At 34.5% G+C, this 26,501-nt stretch overlaps 3 protein-coding genes and 2 pseudogenes across 4 annotated transcripts; 2 read left to right on the top strand and 3 right to left on the bottom strand.

The window, feature by feature from the left end:
• LOC104780477 lies at positions 1,219-2,810 on the bottom strand (annotated as a pseudogene).
• LOC104780478 lies at positions 5,242-6,937 on the bottom strand (annotated as a pseudogene).
• Positions 17,134-18,719, bottom strand: LOC104780479 (UDP-glycosyltransferase 76E6-like). 2 transcript variants are annotated; one of them, XM_010504980.2, is made up of 2 exons: positions 18,264-18,719; positions 17,134-18,154 (listed from the first exon to the last, which is right to left on the bottom strand). In XM_010504980.2, the coding sequence occupies exons 1-2, from the start codon at positions 18,703-18,705 to the stop codon at positions 17,277-17,279; spliced, it is 1,320 nt and encodes a 439-aa protein (XP_010503282.1). In that variant the 5' UTR covers positions 18,706-18,719; the 3' UTR covers positions 17,134-17,276. The 2 variants fall into 2 exon arrangements, with proteins under 2 accessions (XP_010503282.1, XP_010503281.1); XM_010504979.2 differs by having other exon boundaries at positions 18,225-18,719.
• On the top strand, positions 21,529-22,854 carry LOC104783843. The gene has a single exon (XM_010508946.1). The coding sequence runs from the start codon at positions 21,529-21,531 to the stop codon at positions 22,852-22,854; it is 1,326 nt and encodes a 441-aa protein (XP_010507248.1).
• Positions 24,818-26,014, top strand: LOC109132493 (uncharacterized mitochondrial protein AtMg00810-like). The gene is made up of 2 exons (XM_019244123.1): positions 24,818-25,081; positions 25,226-26,014. The coding sequence occupies exons 1-2, from the start codon at positions 24,818-24,820 to the stop codon at positions 26,012-26,014; spliced, it is 1,053 nt and encodes a 350-aa protein (XP_019099668.1).

Raw genomic sequence — 26,501 nt, forward strand, 5'->3', positions numbered from 1 at the left:
AAAATCGAAAAAAATCCCGACCAAGCTGATGGTAGTGAAAGAGTATCGAAATCAAACAAATAATTGTTTGGGTTGAATTGATTGGAGAGAATATTATTGTTTATATTATTTTGGAATAATGTTAAAAGATGTTAATTTTTTTAGGAAATTAGCATTGAAGTAGAGATAATTTAGGGATAAAAATTCCCGGTTCAAGATTTCATTTGATTAAAATTCAAACTTCAAAATTGATAATTCAAATTTTGGGTTACAGCATGTCTACTGGGGGATTCTTTTAGAGTTGCTCATGTTTTTGGGGTCCAAAAAAAAATTAAAAATCCCAAAACTCGGTCCACTAAGCCGAGAAACATTTCTGAAATAGGGAGCTTGAGCAACGCTACTTGGCATGTTTTGGTACGCTGTTGCATAAAAAAAAAAAGAAAAAAATTTCCATTTCTTATTTCTTTCTTTCACGATCCTCTCTCTCTTTTCTCTCTCAATCCAAAAGGCGAATCAATCGTCAATTCATCTGAACACCGTAAAAATCAATCGATTCACCTCGAATCCTTTGCAAATATAATCTTCCTCTAGCTGAAATAATAAAGATTAAAAACTACGAAGGAGAAAAGAAAATAAACTACGAAGGAGAGAAAATCTCAACGGCGGCGAAGAGATGTACTCCCTCTATCCCTAAAAGATTGATGTTTATAATGTTTTACACATTTTAAGAAAACAATGATTACTGAGTTTAAATATATTTTTTTCTTTAACTAAAGAGATATTATTTAATTTTAAACCAATAACAAATCAAAATTTTAAATATTTTCAATGATTTCTTGAAGTTTACAAAACATCAATATTTGTAGGACAAAAAATATCCCAAAACATCAATCTTTGTGGGACAGAGGAAGTAATATAAGTAATTTAAAATAATTGTTTTGTGATTTTAGATTATTAAAATTTGATAATAAATAAACAATTTTTTAAAAATTATTATTATAATTATTGAACAACCTTGAGTTGGGTTGTCTAGTGGAATGATGATTTTGTTTAAAGTTGTTAGTGAATTGATTTGATGATTTTTAATATTAATTAGATGATTAGTTTAATTTTGAGCAACTTATATTGATTTCTCTAGTAGAGATACAATAAATCGAAGTTTGTGGAGATAATTAGCCGTTTTTCCCAGCAAAAGTACATAAACTCATCGTTATGAAAAATGTTTTCTTTTGTCCCAAACTGGAAAATTATCTTTTCTTGTGATGCAAAAAATAAAATAAAACACGTAACTAATTTTGCAAGATCAAGCTTGATCAGTTTAATTCGTCTATAATAATACATGAAGTTCAACATTCTCACATTGTTTTCAAGTACTTGACAAGCTCATGAAAAGCGTTGTATGAGGTACCACCACTTTTCACAGAGGCTTTGAGCTTCTCTTTTAGAACGAGGGCTCTCTCCTGCATCCCTGCTCCTTCGTCGTCCACCATCAACCTCTTCACAGCTCTCTCAACCTCTCCTCTATCCACTTTACTACCTTCCACCTGAAACCCTATTCTCCAAACACTTTCTACATACATTGCGTTCAAGTTCTGCTCCCCATGAAAGGGCATGCATATCATTGGAACTCATTCTGCAATACTTTCAAGCGTTGAGTTCCATCCACAGTGGCTCCAGAAGCCTCCTACTGCAGGATGTCCAAGTACTTCTATCTGCGGTGCCCATTTCACAATGAATCCTCCTCTTTCTCAGACCATCGTACTGACTTTCTCTGGCAGTGACTCAGAGCCATCTCGGATGACCCATAAGAAAGGTTGGTTACTATCACACAACCCCCAAGCCATCTCCGAAAGTTCTTTAGTTCCCATGTCAAATATGCTTCCCAAGCTTATGTATATCACTGACCTCGGTTTCTGCTTGTTTAGCCATTCGATGCAGCTCCTGTCCTCGTCAAGTAAACAAGAAGGTGGGGAAGCTGTCATGTGAAGAGGACCTATAGGGTACATCGGAATTCCAATGTTTTGTTCCAGCCATGACAAAGACGAGCTCTCTAGACAGCTCACGGTGTTGATGATAGCAGCGGAAGCTGTTCTTTTGTTGGCTACTTCCCTACAGAACTCGAATAATCGATCTAAAGGCCCCAATCCTGAAGTCGGTAGGTCTTTGTATCGTAATGGATACAAATTTTCCACCACCTGTTCTTGCATTTCAGGATCTAAGTTAAAAAAAAAAAAAAAAAGAAACTAGTTTAATTATTATCGAAACCATTTCGGGATGGGTTGTTAAGCTGGTGTCCAGTACCTTCCATGTCGACCAAGAACTTGTCGGCATTGAGTCTGCTTTGTACACAACGTGAAACTTAATTTGTAGCACTAGTAGTGGGTAAAGATGATACTTGGAAGGTTGAACTCCTTAGCTGCAGCTCCACAGAAGTACATGAACTCGTCATAGATGATACAAGCAATATCACTGCCTTGTTGCAGAAGCAACTGAGCTATACAGTCCTTGAAGCTTGCCTCACTGGTTTTGTTGAGGTTTATCATAAACTCGATTCCTCCGAGTCTTTGGAATTCAGACTCTGGTAAGCTTTCTTTTAGGGTGACAAACTGAAAGCCAGGGAAGTTTTGGGAGCTTACTTGATTAAAGTGTCCCTCAACAACGGTAATTGAGAAGCCCTTCGAACTGAGTGCTTTCCCAAGTTGCAGCATTGGAGTAACATGACCTTGAGCAGGAATTGGAACTAATACTATCCTTCTCTTGGCTTCCCTTTTTTCCATTGCTTAACTTCTTTCTCTCTTGTCTCATCTCTCATTGAGGAACATATCTAAATAATTGAGCCAAATTATTAGTATAATCCCATTTGCATTGAAAATTGTCCGCAATCTTCCAAAAATTCCATATTATATAGTTAAGTCGTCCTCGTGTGGCAACTTCTCTTTCTACATCTTTCTACACGTTAAAGTGACATTAACTCCAAGAATAACATTGTTGGTTGGTTTGTTTTGGCTCACATAAGAGTTGGTGGTTTTTAGCCATAGAACAAAAACTAATTGCATCAGTGTTAAGTAGAAAGGAAGAAAGTGACATTTATTCCAGGAAAAACGTGTAAGTCAGTAAGTCAGTAAGAGTTGGTGGTTATTACCACCTAAGGTAGGTTCTGTTTTGGGATTTAAGTGCTAAGAGGTTATATTATATACTTGGAGTTTCCAAATATAACAAAATATCCTCAATAGTGTGTTCTCCAATCTTGGTGCAATTATTGCATCAAAGTCCAAAGAGTTTGTATATTATTGGTGCAATGGATTACGGTAGGTACGATTGGAGGGCGCTGTGGACATGAGAACAACATCTTCTTACGACCGCTAGAAATCACTACCATTATTTGCTTAATCTCTCCCTATCTTATTCTATATGTTATTACAATATACGTTAAGCTATGACTTTCGAAGCATAGCTTGAAATCTAGTAATTTAATACTATAGTTAATATGACGGCAATTTGCCGTGGTTTTATACCGTTGTAGCAAAATCAGCCGGAGAGAATCCCATAAAAGATGTAAATTTGATAATAAAAAAAAAGTTGTTTGTTTCTATAATTCATGAACTCAGTCAAAGCCGGTTCTGCAGTGATGAACATTCTTAGAACTGGAATTTGCTGATCATACATATTATATGACATGTAAAATTCATAGATTTTGGGACTGTGCTTAGTTATGTTTTATCCATGTTTAGGTTTCTGTCTTCACAGACTTCTTATGAAGTGTACAAAACTCCTCTAGCGAGTTGTATAAAGAACCTCCACTTCGAACAGAGGCTATAAGCTGCTGTATCACTGGATAAAAAACTCTGGCACTAGCTCTCTTTTTTTTTCTTTTGGTCCTGCGTAGGTGAAAAGCCGCTTTCAGAAACTCTGAAACAGAGAATTATAGAATTACCTTTCCAGGGAGCCAGAACATTGTTTTCATAGAGTTTCTAAAATACAGAGCGACTTTTAAAAGTTGTGGCACTTGTTGTGCTAAAAATGACGGTTAACTCTTTGGCTGCAGCTTCAGCAAAGTAATGAACTCATCATCAGCTTCCTGCCCTACGAGTTTGGGTTACTCAGCTTCTTTGAATGTCTGTGTGATTCTCATACTTGTGGACACTAGTTCATCCTTTTTATGATTTGCTGACCCCTTTTCACTTGTGAAGCATATGTGTAGTAGATGGTGTATGCAAGTAATTACATCTCTTTATCTTGTTAATGATTAATCAAAGACAAAAGAAAACATGTTTTTTTCCTCCTCTTGTAGCCTTTAATTAGCTTCATTAATATATTTCATAAATTGTCCCAAACAGAAAAAAATAGAAAGATACATGAACTTTCATTTTTTTTGGTTCAACAAACATGAACTTTGTCAAACTTGATCAATACAATTCAATTGTCTCTACAGTGCCGGCCCGACATTCACGAGTACCCCACGCAAAAATTTAAAAATGTACCTTTTTATTTTATTTTGGCTAGTGTTTTATAGTTTTAGGTTTTGTATAAAAGGCCACAATTTTAAAGGCTTTTTACATCTATATATACATTTTTGGAGACATTTATAAAATAAATCCTGAAGTTGGCACTTATTTACAAGCATGTCATTACCATTAAATAATTAATTTAATAAACACAATTAACTCTACTTATATTTGATTTTTTAATGTAAACTAAGTGTTTTAAAAGGTAACAAACATAATTGTAAATGTATACATATTTTATTTCCTTATTTTATAACCAGGTGAGTGAATAGGTATTGTTCTTTAAAAATTTGAAAAACTGATTTGATAAAAAGTAAGTTTAAAGCTTCACATACTATATTTTACTTTCACGGGTTTTGTATGATGATTTTTGCGGATTAAAAATCTTGAACATGTTGCGTCATCCGCCTAGCATGGCGGGTTTGGACTATAGAACCAACACGAAAATATTAGTTTATTTCATATACTATAGATTTGTAGTCATAATTTTGGAAAATTAACTTAACATACCATATAGGCATATACCTCTGTTTAATTATAGAAAACAAAACTAAGTGTTTTAAAATTTTATATTCTATTTAATAAAAGATTTAATGTAATTAGGTTATAAACTGTATAAAACGTAAGAAGAAGAAAAAAAAAATTCCAAACAAAATTATAAATTAATTAGATAAAATTTAGTTAATTGGGAATTTGAAAACTAAATAAATTAAAAATCATTATTTAAAATATATTAATTTATAATTAAGTCCCGCGGATGAAAACCTAATATCCAACAAAAACAAAAGGCCTTTTACATATAAGTAAAAAAGCTCTTATACATATCCTACCCACAAAAAAAGCCTTTTACATATATATTGTTTAAAAGATTTATATGTAAAAAGGCCTTCAAAAAGCTCTTATACTTGACAAGCTCATCTAAAGCGTTGTATGAGGTACCCCACTTTTCACAGAGGCTTTGAGCTTCTCCTTTAGAATGAGGGCTCTCTCATGCATCCCCACACCTTCCATTAACTTCTTCACAGCTCTCTCAACCTCTCCTCTATCCACTTTACTACCTTCCACTTGAAACCCTATTCTCCAAACACTTTCTATATACATCGCATTCAACTTCTGCTCGCCATGAAAAGGCCTACCAATCACTGGAACTCCTTCTGCTATGCTCTCGAGTATTGAGTTCCATCCACAGAGGCTCTAGAAGCCTCCCACTGCTGGATGTCCAAGCACTTCTATCTGCGGTGCCCGTTTCACAATGTATCTTCTTTCTGAGACCATTTTATTGACTTCATCTGGCAATGACTCTATCCCATTGAAGCCAAGGATCGAACCTGGTCGGATGACCCATAAAAAAGGTTGGTTGCTATAACACAACCCCCAAGCCATCTCCAACACTTCTTTTTCTTCCATTTGAACTACAGTTCCCATGCTTATGTATATCACTGACCTCGGTTTCTGCTTGTACAACCATTCAATGCAGCCCGTGTCCTCTTCAACTAAACAAGAAGGTGGGGAAGCTGTCATGTGAAGAGGGCCTATAGGATACATTGGAATTCCAATTTTTCTTTATAGCCATGACAAAGACGAGCTCTCTATACAGCTCACGGTGTTGATGATAGCAGCAGAAGCTGTTCTTTTGTTGGCTACTTCCCTACAGAACTCAAAAAATCGATCTAAAGGCCCAAATCCTGAAATGGGTAGGTCTTTGTATCGTAATGGAAACAAATTTTCCGCCATCTGTTCTTGTATTTCATGATCTACAAAGTAAAGAAGAAAAAACCAAGGTTACATGAAACGAGTGGTTTCGAGATTGGTTATTAAGCTGGTATTGGGCACCTTCGATGTCGACCAAGAACTTCTCGGCATTGAGTTTGCTTAGTACACAACGTGAAGCATAGTTTATAGCACTTTGCGTGCTGAAGATGACACTGGGAAGGTTGAACTCCTTAGTTGCAGCTCCACAAAAGTACATGTACTCGTCGTAGATGATACATGCGATATCATTGCCTTGTTGCAGCAACCACCGAGCGATACAGTCCTTGAAACTTGCCGCACTAGTTTTGTTGACCTTTATGAGAAACTCCATTGGTCCTAGTCTCTCAGACTCTGGTAAGCTCTCTGGTATGGTTACAAATTGAAAACCTGGGAAGTGTTGAGAAGGAGAGCTTACTTTATTGAATTGTCCCTCAACAACGGTAATTGATCGCCATTCATGTTAAGGGCTTTCCCAAGTTGCATCATTGGAGATATATGGCCTTGTGCTGGAACTGGAACTAGCACTATCCTTCTCTTAGCTTCCCTTTTCTCCATTGCTTAACCTCTTTCTCTATTTCTTTCTTTAAAATTAAACCAATAGATCGTTCTTTATCGAAACATAGGATCGAAAATATAATGTAAGTTATCTTATTGTGTTGTAAAATGAGCAATATCTTTTTGTATGTAAAATATATTTCATATGTTTCTTACATACAAATATACAATATGATACCACAATATATATATATATATATATATATATATATATATATATATTTCCTATGTTTACATACAAAAAAAAGGCAATTGTGTTAGAGAGCACACCAGCTAATAATGTAACTTTCAGTTTAATGAAGAGATTGACATATACAAAGTTTAAACGAGAGATAACGACTTAACAATCCCATATGTCCAGAAAACTTTGCGTGAATGGCAGGTAATCAAAATCTAACCAAAAAAAAAAACAAGATAATGCAATGGATTACGAAACCACTACCATAAATGGTGGGGAGGCCACGAAAGGTATATATATCAGACGTGAGAGCAATGTCTATTGTGTAGGCTCTTTGCATTCCCATCTTGAAAACATGACCATATGTGCTGTCTTACTCCCTCTCGCTATCTCATTCCATCTCTATTTTATTATCTCACTGCATAATAAAGAATACTTGTATTTGATTTGAATTGTTTTTTTTATTTGTATTATGAGCCAGGGTTCTTTCATGTAAATAACATATAATAGTTGTATAGTTTGGTTAATTATGCTAAGTACCTAGGTCAAGATTATAACTTGTATATAAGGCATCGTTTGAGCAACATTATGAATAAGAAAAACCTTTTATACTTCTTAGGGTGTTTGACATATGCTGAAGCTATGGAAGATGAGAATTGGAGAGAGGATGTGCGTGGTGAGATCACGGCTCTAGAACAACAAGGCACTGGACGATTGAAACATTACTTCCGGGTAAGAAAGCTCTTGGCTGTAAGCACTGGTGGACCTATTAAGCAAGAAGGGGGGTCCAATTGACCCACCATTCATTTGAAATTTTTGAATTTTTTTTAAGGGTTTATGGACTTAATTGTATTGAACCCACCGTATTTTGGTTTTTGACACCCCATTAATTATAGTCCAATATTTTTGACATAGGTTAGAAAAATTTCTGGGTCCGCCAAGGGTAAGTGGGTATTCACGTTAAAATACCAGTCTGATGGTACTCTTCAGCGTTACAAGGCTCGGTTAGTGGTTCTTGGTAACAACCAGACTGATGGGCTTGACTACACGGAAACATTTGCCCCTGTTTGTAAGATGACTACTGTGCGTTCCTTCTTAGAGGTGGCAGTGGCTCGGGATTGGGAAGTACACCAAATGGACGTTCATAATGCTTTCTTACATTGTGACTTAGAAGAGGAAGTTTTCATTCGGTTTCTTCCGGGTTTTCGTACTGATGATAAGTCACAGGTCTGTTGATTACATAAGTCTCTTTACGGTCTTAAACAGGCGCCTCGATGTTGGTTTTCAAAGCTCTCCAACTCTCTTAATGAATATGGCTTCAAACAAAGTTTAAAAGACTGCTCATTGTTTATGTATGCTGATGATACTCGTCGTATTCATGTACTGGTCTACGATGATGATCTAATTGTTACCGGGAATTCTCGTCATGTCATTGATGATTTTAAGAAGTATTTGAGCTCTTGTTTTCATATGAAGGATCTGGGCATTTCTAAGTATTTTTTGGACATTAAGGTTGCTCGCAACACTACTGGCATGTATCTTTCACAGCGCAAGTATACTCTTGATATCATTTCTTATGCGGGTATGCTTGGGGCGCAGCCGGTTTCTCACCCGATTGAACAGAATCATCATTTGGCTATGGCTACCGGAGCCTTGCTTCCTGATCCTTTTCGATATCGTCGTATGGTTGGGCGTCTCATCTATCTCGGGGTTACTCGGCCAGAGCTTTCGTATGCTATCCATATGTTATCTCAGTTTATGCACGCTCCCCGTTTGGAACATTGGGAGGCGGCTCGTCGTGTAGTTTGTTACCTCAAAGGTAACCCCGGTCAAGGTATTCTTCTCCGGTCTGGTTCTGATCTTCGTCTCACGGCTTGGTGCGATGCAAATTATTCGGGTTGTTCTTTAACCTGTCGTTCTCTCACGGCTTGGGTTATTCAACTGGATAGTTCTCCCGTTTCTTGGAAGACACGTAAACAAGTTGTCGTCTCCCGATCGTCGGCTGAAGCAGAGTATCGCGCCATGGCAGAAACTGTGTCTGAGATTTTATGGTGCGGGAGGTTCTTACTTCTATGGTGGTTGATTGTTCGGCTCCTGTTCCTCTCCATTGTTATAACGAGTCCGCTATTCATCTCAGTAAGAACCCGGTGTTCCATGAGGGGACCAAACATATTGAATCGGATTGTCATTTTATCCGGGATGAGATTGTGCGTGGTGTCATTGCTCCTCAATATGTCTCGACCAAAGTTCAGCTTGCTGACATTCTAACAAAGGCTCTTGGACGGAAAGAGTTTGATGATTTTAAGCTCAAGATGGGTATTTGGGACCTGCATACTCCACCTTGAGGGGGGTATTATGAGCCAGGGTTCTTTCATGTAAATAACATATAATAGTTTTATAGTTTGGTTAATTATGCTAAGTACCTAGGTCAAGATTATAACTTGTATATAAGGCATCGTTTGTGCAACATTATGAATAAGAAAAACCTTTTATACATCTTAGGGATTTTGACAATTTGCATAACAACCCAACCCATGTACTTTGTAAAATTTTCAAGATCAGCTAGGTCCAAAAAAAAATCAAGATTGATCTATTATATTACAGTTCATCAGCTTTACTCTGTCTTAGCTTCGTGCTTTGCGAGCACTACAAGAAATATGAGCTTCGGTAGCAGACCTTTGTAGCACAAATTTACGAACTGCTACTAAAAGTACCAAAATCATATTCCAAGTATTTCGTAGCATTATATTAACGCTAGTATATATTTTTATTAAGCGGGAACATAAAAATCAGTATTATAGCTGGGAAGGTGTATTTTGGAGGCAAAATATTTTTCCCCAAACAAAAAAAAGTCTCGATTCTATGATCAAAAATTAAAGACTGTCTTTTACACTTAGCCAAAAAAACAAAAAAAAAACACAGAAAACAAAAAGCTTTTGAGATTCTCTAAAATTTTCAGATCTCTTATCTCAATCTCAAAGTTTTTGATTCCTATCCTGAAATTTCAATACCCATTCCATGAAATCTGGATTCTCATTATCAAGATCTCGATTCTCAGCACCAAAATCTCCCACAGTCTCTGTGTAGCTATCTCTGTTATATCTGTCTCTCTCTTTTCGGTATCCATCGCTTTATATCTGTCGCTCTCTGTCTCTGTCGCTCTTTGTGTCTCCGTCGCTCTCTGTCTCAGTTTCTCCCTGCCTCAGTCTCTCTCCGCCTCTGTCTCTGTCTCAATAGCTCAGCCGATCTCAGTAGATTCGAACCCAGCTGATCTCATCCACCTGAAAGGTATAAGGCATTCAATTAATGTATTTCAGTTCTTTACTATGTACTCTGATTTAAATTTTGACCATTTTATGTACTCTGACTTAAATTTTGACCGATTTAAATTTTGTCAGGTAATCACATCTCATCAGCCGGACCTTCTGCCTGCATCATCTGCCTGTTTGCATCAGAACACAGAGGCTAGTTCTCACAATGAAGCTGATATTTGATGCATTTGTTTACGAGTTGAATGAATTGGTTGTTTGATATTTTGTTTTAATAAACTGTTGCTGAATGTGTGAATATGTTTGTTTGGTGTTTGTTTAGTTTTTGTTTGGTATTTGTTTGGTGGTTGTGTTATTCTTATGTGTTTGTTTTGTTTTCTTTATGGGTAAGGACATAAAATGGTTATGGAAAAGACATGGGTTCATCTTAACAGGTATGTGAAAACGTTTTGTATAGTTGAATTTATTGGTTTAATTGATATGTTAAAGATTTTTTAAAGTTTGTAATTCGTTTTTTTCTTTTGGTTTTTTGCTTTTATTTTACTTCATTGCAGAACTGATCCTGGTTATGAGAAAGGTGCTTGGGATTTTGTGAGGTCTGTGGCTGCAGGTTTAGGAGACAATGCAATGATTATTTGCCCGTGTATTGACTGTCGCAACGTATATCGCCACTCAGCCGCTGATGTTGTTGATCATCTTGTAACAAGGGGAATGGATTGGAGTTACAAGTCGAGGGAGGACTGGTTTCATCATGGAGAAGTGAAATCAGGGACTGAGTGTAGAAAGAACACAAGCCAGTGGAACCAAGAGATCTTAGGTTTGTTCAAAGTTGCTGAGTTTATGGATGAAGAGCTGGTTAGTCAGAGTGATTTAATTGATGTTGCTGATGGGGATGATAAGGTAGAAGATGAGTTCTTAGCCAAGCTAGCTGATGCAGAAACACCATTGTATCCAGGTTTGGAGGCAAACTCCTGAAACACCACTGGATGTTGTGATTGTTAAAGATGCTGCAGTTTGGAGGCAAACTCCTGAAATCGAATATATGGAAGATGCACATGGATTTTGTCTTGCTTGACCAGAAGATAAAATTGTAATGGTGGGTATATACTTTAATTTTACATGTGTGCAAAATATGATGACAATAACAACTATTGACTAATTTTTTTTTTTTTCAGCAGGAATGAATGAGGACAAGTGTGACGACAAAAAAAAAAGAATGAGGACAAGTGATGTTTCAGAGTGGGGAACATGTTTTGTAGTTTAAAGACATGAGTACTTTGTGTTCTTTTGTGTCATACACTGGTCATTGTCCCTTTGTTTTTATTTTGGATTATAAGGTTGAATTAGAATTTATATGTTTCAGTTATTAATTTAAATGGGACAAGTTATTTAATTTTTCTTTTTAACATGTTTGAGATTTATTTAAAATATATATAGAAAGATAATAAGCCAATTTGGTTGTTCAAAAAAAAAATAATAATAATAAGCCAATTTTAAAAACATTAGTTATATTATTAGTTAGGGATAATAATTTGGATATATACAAAATTAAAATCAATAGATAAATAAACCAAATAGTTTTGAAAAAATAAAGAAAATAAGATAAACAAATATTAACAATAAATAAATATTGATGAAAAAATTATGAATTATTAATATTAATTAACATTAAAAAGAAATCTTTATATCATATATAGTAATATAAGATAAAAACCTCAAACCCTATACCCTAAACCCTATACCCTAAATCTCTTAGTTGAAAGCATTATACACCAATATATGAAACATGAAATTAACAATGTAAAAATATAATTTTATGTATATTTGTAAATAATTATGAATTATTAATATTAGTTAGCATTATAAATAAATCTTTAAATCATATAGTAATATAAGATATAAACCCCAAACCCTATACCCTAAATCTCTTAGTTGAAAGCATTCTACACAAATTAACAATGTAAAAATATAATTTTAAATTTTAAATTTTAAAATTTAAATTAAACTAGCTTTACCATATGAAACTTTAATTTTTATTTAATTGTTACACCATATTCCAAAATTAATACAAAGAAAAATAACAAAATACTATACTAATAACATACAAATCGTGAAACAATTATCTCATTGGCTAATTGATTAAGGTGTGGATCACCAAATTATTCATATCTACCGTTGATTAGAATAAATCTAACGGTCAATAATCATCTCTTTTTTTTATTAACTTTTGATCATCTCGATATCTACTTTTCTCGAAGGAAACCCAATAAACTCTCAATCTGGAAACTTCTTTCACCATCGCCAAACACCAAAAAAAAACACATATTGAATCTAAAGAGGAACTCATATCATCTCTTTCACCATTGCCAAACAAAACATAAAATCATCGCCAAATCTAAAGGTTTTATTCTCTCTTTCTATTGCTTGTTTCTCGAATCCCCTGATTCTTTATTTCAAAATGAAATCTGGATTTTCATTTATTGTTTGATGAAGTAGATCTGCCTTAAGACAATGAGTATTACAACATTATTAGTTAACTGCTTCAGTTTGGAATTAGTTTTTTTTTTGCAGAGATTCAATAGAATCCAACACTCATAGTCATTATTATTAGATTTAAGAAATATACAAACAGGTAATATTTTGACTGTTGAGATTTCTTATGGTGTTTTGCAGATTCCTGTTGATAGATCTATTCATTTTCAGGTTCCGGATTTAGATATCACAGTATCTACAACATTTCGTCATTCAAGCAAAGGTTATACTCTTTTATATTGAATAATATTGTTTTCTTTGGATTGTTGTGGTTGTTGATTAAAAATAAACATATCTAAAAAATATCATATTTGGTACTCCATAAACTGTGACTTAAATGGAAGGTAAAGGACTCATATGCGGCCTCCCTACCAACTCTCAGACAAGGACACAACAACAAGCAATCAACGATCAACAAACTGATGCGGATGATGAACTGAACGAGATAACAAAGCTAGAGTTTAGAAGGTCCTGTGCTCACCTTGGCTACTCATCGAACTAGAGGAAGAAGACATTGATCCACTATATAAGCAATTTTGGAGAAACATGAAAGAGGATACACGCAACAACACTGGTAAGAAACGCCCAAAAGTAGAGAAAGGAGAGCCCTCAAACCGCAAGACTCTTTGAATAATAATGGCATGATAACCACTCTTAGAGCGAGTTCATGTTTTTTTAGTTCATGTGATGTTTACATTTTGTTAAGTTAACTTTATGGAATATGATATTTTATGAGTCATTGTCTTTCATAAATTAAAGCTAATTGCATTTTGTGCAATTCAATGTTTCAAATAACAAATTATTATGCAACTCAATATATATTCAATATAGGTTAAATATAGATCCAAATTGCAATATAAACAGAATTTTCTCAGTGTCATGATAAATATTACATAGTACAAAATAAAAGCCAAGAAATCTTATATTATAGCACGAGAAAAATGCTGGAATACATTATTAAACCGCAATTGATAAATGCTATTGTAAATGATGGTATCGCAAGGTATAGTAGCCATTAAAAACTACACAATAGCAAAAGAAAACCGCTATATAACACTTTCCCATAGCAAGTATTTTGTGCTACTATAGTGTTAAATTCGAGAACCATAATGTCAGGAAACAACATCTACCAGCACATATAATGTGTTATCATTACAAGTTACACAGCACGAAATGTTTGCTATAAAAACAAACATAATAGCACAAACTAAGCGCTAGTTAATAATATAAAATAGCAGAGTATTAGCGCTATAATAGGTCAATCTATCATAGCGCGTAAAAACTGCTATGGTAAAGGGGTCTACTGTAGCTGCTCATTATACAACGTTTTCAAATGCGCTACAAAAGCCCTTTAGTAGCATTATCCGTGTGCAACCGAAGCTCATTTTTCTTGTAATGGAGTTTTGGTAACTCTGGTCCAGTTTCTTTGAATGTCTATGAGATTTATACAAAGAAGTATATTTCTGAAATAAATATTAGATTCTCAGACTGGTAGATGATGATTTGCGTGTATGGTGAGGCGAAAACACTCTAACTATCTTGTTTGAAAGCAGTGCCGTGGTTATGGTGAAGAGGAAAGGGCATTTGCCCTAAGCCACCAAAATTTTAAAATTTATTAAGCCATATTTTTTTTCCTATCTAAGTTTATATGTATTTAAGTTGATAATATGTAAAGTGATGGTTTGTTTGAAAATTCAATGGACCATGACATTATGCAATTACAATAAAATAAATATGTTTTATGTATAAGGAAATTTGTGCACATAAAATAATTTTGTTTTCTAGTTAAAACTATAGTATAAGAATACTAATGGAAGACAATTGGTAAAAGAGATAATTAAGAATAAAGAAAATATGTCTTGGAATTCTAGCTTAGAATTTTTTTATGAAAAAAAGATAGAAAAGTTTTGACTTATACTAATTTTTGTCTTTGAAATAATATTTTTTATATTAATACTTTTAATAATAAAGGCCACAATTTTTTACCTGCCCAAAACCACAAATAGCCTGAGCGCACAGCACTGCATGTTTGAAAGTAACCAGCTAAGAAAGAAAGTTCCTGATCAGTCTTCTTGGTCCTCCTCTGTATCAATTAATTAGAGGTCCAAAACAGAAATAATTGTCTCTTTTTTTTTCTTTTTTTTTTTGTGATGCAACAATTCAATCTACTCTGTAAATTTTGCAAGATCAAGCTTGATTTATGCATATTCAATTATCTCTAATAAAACATGCATGAAGTTCGAAATCTTTTATTTGTCTTCTACTCATAGAGGCTTTGATCTTGTTTTGTAAACTAAAGTAGATTGATAATCCGTGCTGGCATTCAGGGACAAAGTTTTTAAAAATATATTTGTCATTTATATTGTAATTTTTGTTGTTGGTGTTAGTGTAGTGGATGTAAATTATGATTTCTTGATAAAAAGTTTTAAAAATCTTGTAAAACTTTTTTAAAACATTAATTTTAGAAACCTTTAGAAATCATGTAATATCTTTTCTTGGTCCTCCACTTCTATCATTTAAGGTAGAGGTCCAAAACAGAAGTAATTGTCTTTTTTTTTTTTTTTTTTTTTTTTTTTTTTTTTTTTTTTTTTTTTTTTTTTTTTTTTTTTTTTTTTTTTTTTTTTTTTTTTTTTTTTTTTTTTTTTTTTTTTTTTTTTTTTTTTTTTTTTTTTTTTTTTTTTTTTTTTTTTTTTTTTTTTTTTTTTTTTTTTTTTTTTTTTTTTTTTTTTTTTTTTTTTTTTTTTTTTTTTTTTTTTTTTTTTTTTTTTTTTTTTTTTTTTTTTTTTTTTTTTTTTTTTTTTTTTTTTTTTTTTTTTTTTTTTTTTTTTTTTTTTTTTTTTTTGCCTTTTCTTTTTGTGATGCAACAATTCTATCTTGAGCAAACTAGTATTTGATTTGTAAAATTTGTTTGCAAAATAAACTACGTACTCTGGATTTGATTTTCTTTTTTTCCAAACAAAGTAAAAACGAGTATTTTAGACAAGAAAATAACTCATCTAATCCTCACAATTTATGAGTTAATTTTGTAATTAACATCTTAGTTTGGGTCAATCTAGTTTTTTTCCTATAAAAAAATTAAATATAAATAGTTATAAAACAAAAAATATTCAGAAAAATAAATGGTAAACATTTTTTTTATTTAAGTTTCTCACAAACCCAACTTTTCTTCTTCTTCTTTGATGGTTTCTGTAAAACCCTAAAATATGGTATGCGAAGTAGACTAATTAGAATAGCTCAATTTTTTTTGTGAAATGTTTAGTTATGTAGATGGTCTTGGTATAAGTGAGATATGCAAAATGGGCCTGAAAACAGTACAACAAGAAAAAGGCCCAAACAAGAAACTAAATCAACACTTACAAGTCAAGACAACGTTGCTTGTACCTGATGGGGAGCCTCTCCTCCATAACCAATTTGAAGTTCTACAAGATAAAATGATGACTAATCTAATCGCAGCTATTATCATGAGTGATGAGTAACCTAGTTCTAGAGTTTTCTCTAAACTCTCTATAAGATACAATATGACTCAATATTGTAAAAGCATCTTGAGATCATAATAAAGAAACAAAGTTTTTCAAAGTTCTTATTTTACCTTCACTCAGTACTTTTGTGGACCTCTTCGTTCTGACCTCTAAATCCATAAACTTCTTGATAGTTTTCATATCTACTAAGAGTTCATCTTCATATATAATTATTTTGATTGTCATCACAACAGGTACTTACTACTGATGATATCTTGTGCAATCATATTACTTAAATTTGTTGTTTTCTTATAGTGTAAAAATGTAAAGATAAATATATTTTATTTCCGTAGTGAATAAGTATCTTAAGAAGATGGAATCATGGACTTAAAGTAGAGACAACCGTCTTCACAGACTTCTCATGAAGTATACAAACTCCTCTAGCGAGTTGTGTGAAGAACCTCCACTTTTAACACAGGCTCTCAGTTTACCCTTTGTTTTGTTCAACCATTTCCTTAAGCTCTCTTGTTCTCTTCAAGGACTTGTAGGTGCCTATAGTATACACAGGAATCTCTAGCTGTTGCTGCAAAAAGTACAGAGATGAAGCTCTCTAGACAGCTTGCTGTATTGATTATCACAGTGGAAGCTGTCCGTTTGTCAACTGTATTCGATTGTGCTTTCTAATGATGCAAATCGTGAAACCGGAAATGCTTTGTATCTTAGGGAATGAAACTCGGGAACAAGCTCATCCTGTTGTCCTTTTTGTTCTGCGAAAAGCTTAAAACATAGTGATACAACATTATAGATAGGCTAAGATAGCCATGACATTTTTTGCATAGATTTTAGACTACCTTTCAAGGTAGCCATGACATTGTTTGCATAAATTTTGTCGAATACAGAGTGAAAGGGAAAAGCCGTGAAACTTATTAGGCGTATTTGATACTCGTATTGATTTTTATTTTCTTTTTCACACAAAAATATAAAGCACGTACTTTGTAAATGTTGCAAGATCAAGCTTGATCAATACAATTTAATTGTCTCAAAAGTTTCACATTGTCTTCAAGGACTTGACAAGCTCATCCAAAGCGTTGTATGAGGTACCCCCACTTTTCACAGAGGCTTTGAGCTTCTCTTTTAGAACAAGGGCTCTCTCCTCCATCCCAGCTCCTTCTTCGTCCACCATCAACCTCTTCACAGCTCTCTCAACCTCTTCTCTATCCACTTTACTACCTTCCACCTGAAACCCTATTCTCCAAACACTTTCTACATACATAGCGTTCAACTTCTGCTCGCCATGAAAAGGCCTACAAATCATTGGAACTCCTTCTGCTATGCTCTCGAGAATTGAGTTCCATCCACAGTGGCTCCAGAAGCCTCCCACCGCAGGATGTCCAAGTACTTCTATTTGCGGTGCCCGCTTCAGAACGTATCCTCTATCTGAGACCATCTTACTAACTTCTTGTGGAAATGACTTTATCCCATTGAAGCCAGGGATCGAACCTGGTCGGATGACCCATAAAAAAGGTTGGTTGCTATTACACAACCCCCAAGCAATCTCCAGCACTTCCTTGGTTTCCATTTGCACTACCGTTCCCACGCTTACGTATATCACTGACTTCGGTTTCTGCTTGTTCAACCATTCAATGCAGCTCCTGTCATCTTCAAGCAAACTAGAAGGTGGAGAAGCTGTCATGTGAAGAGGACCTATAGGGTACATCGGAATTTCAATTTCTTGTTCTAGCCATGACAGAGATGAGCTCTCCAGACAGCTCACGGTGTTGATGATAGCAGCGCAAGCTGTTCTTTTGTTGGATACTTCCCTACAGAGCTCAAAAAGGTCTTCTAGTGGCCCCAATCCTGAAGTCGGTAGGTCTTTGTATCGTAATGGAGAAAAATCTTCTACCACTTGTTCTTGCATTTCAGGATCTACAAAGTAAAAAAACAAATACTAAGTTTAACTGAAACGAATAGTTTCTATTAATATTGTTTTGAGCACCTTCCATGTCAATCGAAAACTTGTCAGCATTGAGTTTACTTAGTACATAGCGTGAAACGTAATTTGTAGCACTTTCGGTGCTGAAGATGACACTGGGAAGGTTAAACTCCTTAGCTGCAGCTCCACAGAAATACATGAACTCGTCGTAGATGATACAAGCAATATCACTGCCTTGTTGCAGAAGCAACTGAGCGATACAGTCCTTGAAGCTTGTCTCACTGGTTTTGTTGAGGTTTATCATAAACTCGATTCCTCCGAGTCTTTGGAGTTCAGACTCTGATAAGCTTTCTTTAATGGTTACAAAATGAAAGCCAGGGAAGTGTTGAGAAGAAGACCTTACTTGATTGAAGTGTCCCTCAACAACTGTAATTGAGAAGCCCTTTGACTGAAGGGCTTTCCCAAGTTGCAGCATTGGAGTAACATGACCTTGTGCTGGAATTGGAACTAACACTATCCTTCTCTTGGCTTCCATTTGGTCCATTGCGTATTTGCTTATTACCCCTCTTTCTCTCTCAATGCGGAACATATCTAAATAACTGATCCAAATTATTATTAAAATCCCATTTGCATTGAAAAGTTGTTGCAATCTTCCAAATATGCCATATTATATTAGTTAAGTCTTCCTCGTGTGGCAACTAACTCTTTCTAAACCTTTCTACACGTTAATGTGACATATTTAGAGTTGGTGGTTTTTAGCCAAATTAGGTACTGTTTTGGAGTATTAAATAATAATTAAAGATGTCATGAGGCTTTACTTTATAGTAGTATCCATATATAGCAAAATTTCTTCAAAGTGGTTCTCCTAATTTGGTGCAATTATTTCATCACAGTCCAAAGAGTTGGTATACTCAATTACAATATATTTCCTTTTTTAAGTAGTAAATATCTCATAAATTGGTATAGTCCCAGTTCAATTTTAGAAAAATGGGCCTTAATTACATATAAAAAATTTCAAAAAAAAATTGGGCTTTAAAATACACATCTTGCACCCCCTTATCGCCGGCCCACATAGGGTTCTCGAATTTCCAACACGTATACAGGTATACTAATTTAAGTATTCCGTCTGGTAGAAAAGCAACGACCAACCAATAGTAAATTCTGTGAAGAACGACTTTTAGGTAACTTACGAGATTTGACATAAATCAATACGACAAAAAAAAGGTTTGTCTCGTGTGTTCACAGTTCAACTTTTTAGTTGAAAGAACAATTGACACATCAATTAAAATATATAATCAATAATAATTTATACTATTAATTGGGGAGTACACTTAGGCATTAAAAAAAAAAAAAACCAAACATGACATATAATACCCCACGATTTGAAAAACCAAAGAAGAACCAAAAGAGGACAAAGTGGTAAAATGATAGAACCAAAAGACGCGGATCCTTAGTCGTAGGTATTACCTTATTCGGATCCTGTTAAGTTAAAATCGTTTCCAAACAGATTTTTCTACAGAGACCCGTGAGTGTGAACAAATTGAGAAAATAATTAAAGACATAAATATGTTAATTTATCATAATAAATACTGTATTAGGCAATGTTTTGAAACCCGGACCGGACCGGCCGGTTGAACTAGTTTAACTGCGAACCGGAAGATATCCTGATCCGGATTATACCTAAACCTCGGCTATCAAAAAACTCGGTTAGAACCAGGAAAACCCAGCTAAAACTGGCTAACCAGATGGTTAAACCGGCGGTCCGGATCAAAACCACCATTTAATTCTTAACAAATTAAGTCAATGTACGTAGAGGTTATGTTATATAAAGAAGGAGTAATGAACATTTTCTTCTATACTTGTTCGATGTGGGACAAAACAGTTTTCTGTTTTTTTTTGGTTAAAGATATTTTTTTTTTGTTTTGTCACGATTTAAAAGTTTTTGTTCATCTGTAAATTTCTCTCCTTTAAAAAAATGATAAAAAATAAAAATTTATAACTATAGTTCAAAAATATATATTAAAATAATAAGAAATAGAAATTATTGTTAGAACATTCATAAAACTAATGTATATAACATATATATGTATGATATATATTAAAATTCAGTAAATTATTAACCTGTGGTTGGATCCGGTTGACCCGATGACCCAGTGACCCGGAAGGTTGTCCGGTTTGAGTTCCGGGTCGGGTTTAAGAACATTGGTATTAGGGAGAAAAAGAAACTAACCATGGAAATTAGTTAATGCAATCTCCTATAACTACGTAGCTACCATATTCATTATAATCGGGTTTAGAGGTGTATATTCCAAAGACACAATCAAAACTAACTTTCCATGTATATTTATATTCTAATCGGATTTATAGGAGCAGATTCCAATACAAAAATCAATATAACTAATGAATTCTCCATAACTATACATACATCAATAGTATAAATATTCCAAAACTATTTGAAACTACAATTATACCCATTAAATTCGGAGATTGTGAAGATATTCTTTAAAGTCAAAAGATATTCTTAAGTTCTCTTTTACCAAACTTAAACAGCAGCCGACTAACATCTTTATAAATAATAAATAATTATTGAGGAAAGAAACGAAAACTCACATTCCACCCAAAAAAAAGAGCAGAAAATTGGACTCTGCGGTTACTAAAGCCTTTGGAACGACGATACATATCCAAGCGAAATATACAATACATGTGAAAACGAAGGCGATGAAATGATTGTCCGTTTGATCAGATTTGCCAATATATGAGTGTGGGAGGTAAATGAAGATGCAACATTTGAATAAGAGGATGAACTACTTCAGAAGAACTCAACACTAGTACAAGAACAGAGTATCGAGTTATTTATGTCAACAATTATAAAGCTGAAAGATTTACACACGATTAGAAGGCCCAAAAAACTTCTAGAAAATCAAAGAGCTTCATGTTTACGATAGGAATGTAAACATGAAGAAAGTGGAAAATTTCCTAATTGTTAAAAAAAAAAAAATTGTTCAATTCCTATTAGGATTAGAATAAGTAGTTTGCCATTGTGTGGCATAGGCCTAATTCTATTAATAGGGTGCGAAAGCTGATTGTAAGCCTTAGCACAAACAAGAAAAAGTTAACCTAGCTACTAAGTTTTAGTCTTTAAGAAAAGAGAAGAGCTAAGAACTTAGAAAGAGTTTGAGGTTTCTTTAAGAGAGTTTTGAGAGATTAGAAAATTATTTAGAACAAACTTGTAAACAGATTTTCTATCAATCAAAAGAGAGTTTAAAGAAATCATTGTTTCATTGTTCAGATCATAAGTTCTCACACTTTCAATTGGTATCAGAATGACACTTGTTCGGATTACTACAGGTGAGATTCTGCGGACAAGATGGAGAGCTACGGAGATCTGATCAACAATAACAAAGTTGTCTTGGATGATGGAAACTATGGGTTTTGGAAATCAAGGATCAAATCTATCATAGGAGGTATTGATCGTCTTGCTTGGAAGACTGTTCTGGAAAAGTGGGAGGAACCGACGATCAAGGACGAGTCAGGCAAGCGAATTCCCAAACCCGAAGCCGACTGGACTGATGAAGAACAGAAGAAATCCAAGTACAATTCAAGAGCATTGAGTGCTATTCATTGCAGTGTAGGAAGGAAGCAGTTCGATCTAATTCAGGGGTGTGAAACTGCTAAAGAAGCTTGGGATATTTTACAAATCCAGTATGAAGGAACCACAAAAGTGGAAAACTCAAGAAAAGACATTCTGGCTTCACGGTTCGAAAATCTAAGGATGGAAGAACACGAATCAATATCAGACTTTAGTTCAAAGTTAAGTGCGTTAGCTCAGGAAGCATTAACTCTTAGAAAGACTTATAAGGATCAGAAGCTGGTCAAGAAATTTCTAAGGTGTCTTCCTTCAAGGTTCATGGGATACAAGACTGCACTAACTGTTTCTCATGATCTAGACAATCTCAGTTATGGTGAAGTGGTTGGAATGCTGCAAGCTCACGAGATGGAGCTTAATGGAATTAAGAAACCAAAAGGTATAGCTTTAACGGTTAGTAGAGACACATCAGATCAAGGAGAAGAAGATGTTGTGAGTTTATTAGTAAGAAGATTTGATTGTGCTTTAAGAAGAATAGAACAAGGTAATTCACAAAAAAAGACTGGAGTATTCAAAAAGACCAGTGAAGATAAGAAGGCTGATATGCAGTGTCATGAATGCAAAGGGTTTGGACATTTCATTCGTGAGTGTCCAACGATTAAGCTTCGAGATGCAAAGTGCACTATTTGCAGAGGTACAGGACATACACATGAGGGATGTGTGAGTAACCTTAAAAACAAGAAAGAGAAGTCTATGATAAGTATTGAAGATGATTTAGATGATGGTAGCAGTAGTGAAGAAGAACTCATAAATCTAGTAGCAATGGTGGGGATTACTGAATTTGAGAATGGAGTAGAGGTAACAGATTCTGAATCAGAAGATCAGGAAGTTCTTGATATTGTTCAACGTTACAAGGAAGTCCGAGGAACACTCATTACCTTAGGGAAGGAAAATCAAGACTTAATCAAAGAAAAACTTCATCTTGAAGATGTGATCAAATCACTACAGAATGATTTGGTGGACGAAAAGAAGATTACTAAGGAATCTGTGGATTTAATGAAAGAAAAGTTGGTGTTATCCGCAAAAGCAGACAAGCTTGAGAAATAATTAATTAAGAGAAGAAGAAATCCACAGAACTTCAATCTGAACTCGATCAGCAATATAGAAAAATTCACATGTTTGCAGGAACGAAACAACTTGATAAGATTTTAAGCTATAGAAGAACTGAGAAAACTCATAGAGGGTTGGGTTTTATTGAGAACCAAGGAGACAAGAAAACAACAACTAAATTTGTTACTGCTGGAGTGCATCACTCTGATTTGAAAGCATCAACATCCGCATCTGAGAAGTCTTCAGGCTGCTATTTTTGTGGAAAATTTGGACACTATAAACGCTATTGCTCTAAATTCTGGGAAAGATTCTATAGTTTAAATCGACAAGGGAGATTTTTGTGGAATGGATTTAAGAATGATTTGTATCAAACAGAAGCAATATCATCAGGATTTAGGTGCAACATGGCTATGATTACTGAGGAACAAGAAGACTCTGAGCCTTGGTTCTTTGATAGTGGGTGTTCAAGGCATATGACAGGAACTAAGAGTAATTTGCAAAATATTAAGAAACTGAAAGGAGGCACAGTAACCTTTGGAGATGGAAGTAATGGTTACATACAAGGTAAAGGTACAACACGTGATACAAAACTTCCACAACTAGTAAATGTCTACCTGGTACAAGGACTGCGAGCGAATTTGATAAGTATCAGTCAGTTGTGTGATGAAGGCTTGACAGTTATGTTTACAAAAATAGACTGCAAAGCGGTTGATGAATCAGGCAATGTCAAGCTTTATGGTGTAAGGTCAGGGAACAATTGCTACATGTGGCAGAGAAATTCGTTTAAATGTTTTAGTGCTCAAGGCAGTATAGATCTCTGGCATCAACGACTAGGTCATATGAATATAAGGAACTTAATCACTCTTGTCAATAAAGATATTATTCGAGGAGTACCTAAACTTACAAGAGAGAAGAATATGGTATGTGGACCTTGTAATCAAGGAAAGCAAGCCAAAATTCAGCATAAGAAGGTTCCGGAAGTATAGTCAAAATCAGTTCTAGATCTGGTTCATATGGATTTGATAGGACCAATGCAAGTTGAAAGTTTGGCTGGGAAGAAATATGTATTTGTGCTAGTAGATGATTTTTCCAGATATACTTGGGTTCGTTTTATTCGAAAGAAGTCAGATACAGTTGATAGCTTTAAGATTTTGGCTTTACAGTTGCTCAATGAAAGGGGTGGAATCAAGAGAATCCGAAGTGACCATGGTGGAGAATTCCAAAACGAGTCTATGAAAAAATTTTGTGAACATCATGGGATTTCACATCAGTTTTCAGCTCCAAGAACTCCTCAACAGAATGGTGTTGTAGAAAGAAAGAATAGCACTCTTCAAGAAATGGCAAGAGAAATGATCCATGGAAATCAGGTTCCTAAGAAGTTTTGGGCTGAAGCATTGAACACAACATGCTACATAGTTAACAGAGTCTATGTAAGAAGAGTTACAGCAAAGACTCCTTACGAATTGTGGAAAGGAAAAACACCAAATTTGAGCTACTTTCATGTTTTTGGGTGAAAATGCTATATTTTGAATGACAAGGATTATCTTGGGAAATTTGATTCAAGAAGTGCTGAAGGGATATTTCTTGGCTATGCTGAGAGTAGTACATCATTTAGAGTATTTAACAAACGCACAAGGATTATTATGGAATCAGTGAATGTGGTGTTTGATGATTGGTCTGTTGCTTTAAGAGATAATAATGATTCAGACAGTGATGCAGAACAAGTAAGTATTACTGAAGGGAAAAATGAAGATTCTGGACAAGTACACAAGAATCATTCTGCATCAGATGTTATTGGAAACATAAATGAAGGAATGAAGACTAGAGGAGTTCAGATTGATTTTAAAAAGATGACTAGTCATTATGCAACACTAGAAACTGTCTACTTTGAGTGTTTTGTGTCAATGATTGAACCAAAGAATCACATAGAAGCTGTCAAGATGATTTCTGGATAATTGCCATGGAGGAAGAACTAGAACAGTTTGAGCATAATGATGTTTGGGAGCTGGTTCGTAGACCAGTAAATGTGAATATCATTGGGACTAAATGGATTTTCAAAAACAAGATTGATGAGAGTGGAGTTGTGGTTCAAAATAAAGCAAGGTTGGTTGCACAAGGGTATACTCAGATCGAAGGAGTGGACTTTGAAGAGACATTTGCTCCAGTAGCAAGACTTGAATCAATTAGATTGTTTTTGGGTATGGCTTGTATCCTGAATTTCAAGGTATACTAGATGGATGTCAAAAGTGCTTTTTTAAATGGGATCTTACAAGAAGAAGTATATGTTGAACAACCCAAGGGTTTTGAAGATTCAGTTAAGCCTGACTATGTGTACCAGTTAAAAAAGGCTCTTTATGGACTGAAGCAGGCTCCAAGAGCTTGGTATGAAAGACTAACTAGTTTTCTTATGGAGAAGGGCTATAACAGAGGAAGTGTGGACAAGATTTTGTTCATCTTAGAACAAGAGGATGACATCATGATGGTTCAGATTTATGTTGATGACATTATCTTTAAGAGTACTTCAAAGAAGCTGGTGGACAATTTTGTGAACAGCATGACACAAGAATTTGAGATGAGTCTGGTTGGAGAGCTTAAATATTTTCCTGGGTCGCAGATTACTCAGTCTGATCAAGGGATTTTTATTTCACAAAGTACTTATGCAAGACAACTTCTTAAGAAGTTTCAGATGGATAAATGTAAAGAAGCCAAGATACCTATGAGTACTTCATTAAAATTGTCAAAAGATCTTGATGGTAAGGCTGTGGATGCCAAGCAGTACAGAGGGATGATTGGTAGTTTACTGTATCTTACTGCAAGTAGGCCTGATTTGTGTTTCAGTGTGGGTATGTGTGCTAGGTATCAGTCAAATCCAAAAGAATCACATCTTGAAGCTGTTAAACGAATTATAAAGTATGTGAAAGGGACTGTTGATTTTGGGATTTGGTATTCTAAAGGATCAAATAAAGGCTTAGTTGGATACTGTGATGCAGACTATGCAGGGAGTGTGACTGATCGTAAAATCACTAGTGGGGGATGTTTCTTTTTGGGAAATAATATCATCGCTTGGTTGAGCAAGAAACAGAACTCAATATCTATGTCCACAGCTGAATCAAAATATATAGCAATGGGAAGCTGTGTACTCAGCTATTGTGGATGAAGCAAATGTCAGCAGATTATAATATGGATTCAGGAGTGTTACAAGTGTATTGTGATAACAGGAGTGCTATTGATATCTCTAAAAACCCAGTTCAACACTCAAAAACCAAGCACTCTGATGTGAGACATCACTTTATCAGAGAACTAGTTGAAAGAAAACAAGTGTTGATTGAACATGTTGATACTGAAGATCAGCTAGCGGATATATTCACAAAAGCTCTAGCTTTTAACCGATTTTCAACCTTGAGAAATTCAATTGGTGTGTGTGAGATGTGAATCTTATTGGAGCTGGTCAAGAACGAGTACAAAAAAAATCTGGGTTAAGATTGATTAAATCAGTGGTTTGATATAAGGTGTTATTAAAAAACGGTTTAATTTTGGTTTAAGTTTTTTTTTAACTTTGGTTGTATCAAAAGGAATGAGAAAGAAAAAAAAGGGGATCTTGTGTTTATTAACATAGGGTGTGTCGAACAAAAAAAAAAAAAAAA

This window comes from Camelina sativa, chromosome 4, assembly GCF_000633955.1.
Source record: "Camelina sativa cultivar DH55 chromosome 4, Cs, whole genome shotgun sequence".
NCBI classification, from domain to species: Eukaryota; Viridiplantae; Streptophyta; class Magnoliopsida; order Brassicales; family Brassicaceae; genus Camelina; species Camelina sativa.

Coding starts and splice junctions, on each gene's coding strand:
- LOC104783843 (XM_010508946.1), top strand. CDS start 21,529: ATGGAGAGCTACGGAGATCTGATCAACAATAACAAAGTTGTCTTGGAT.
- LOC104780479 (XM_010504979.2), bottom strand. CDS start 18,705: ATGGACCAAATGGAAGCCAAGAGAAGGATAGTGTTAGTTCCAATTCCA. Junction 18,155..18,224: donor GTTTTCGATTGACATGGAAG/GTGCTCAAAACA, acceptor TTTACTTTGTAG/ATCCTGAAATGCAAGAACAA.
- LOC109132493 (XM_019244123.1), top strand. CDS start 24,818: ATGGAGGAAGAACTAGAACAGTTTGAGCATAATGATGTTTGGGAGCTG. Junction 25,082..25,225: donor CTTGTATCCTGAATTTCAAG/GTATACTAGATG, acceptor GGACTGAAGCAG/GCTCCAAGAGCTTGGTATGA.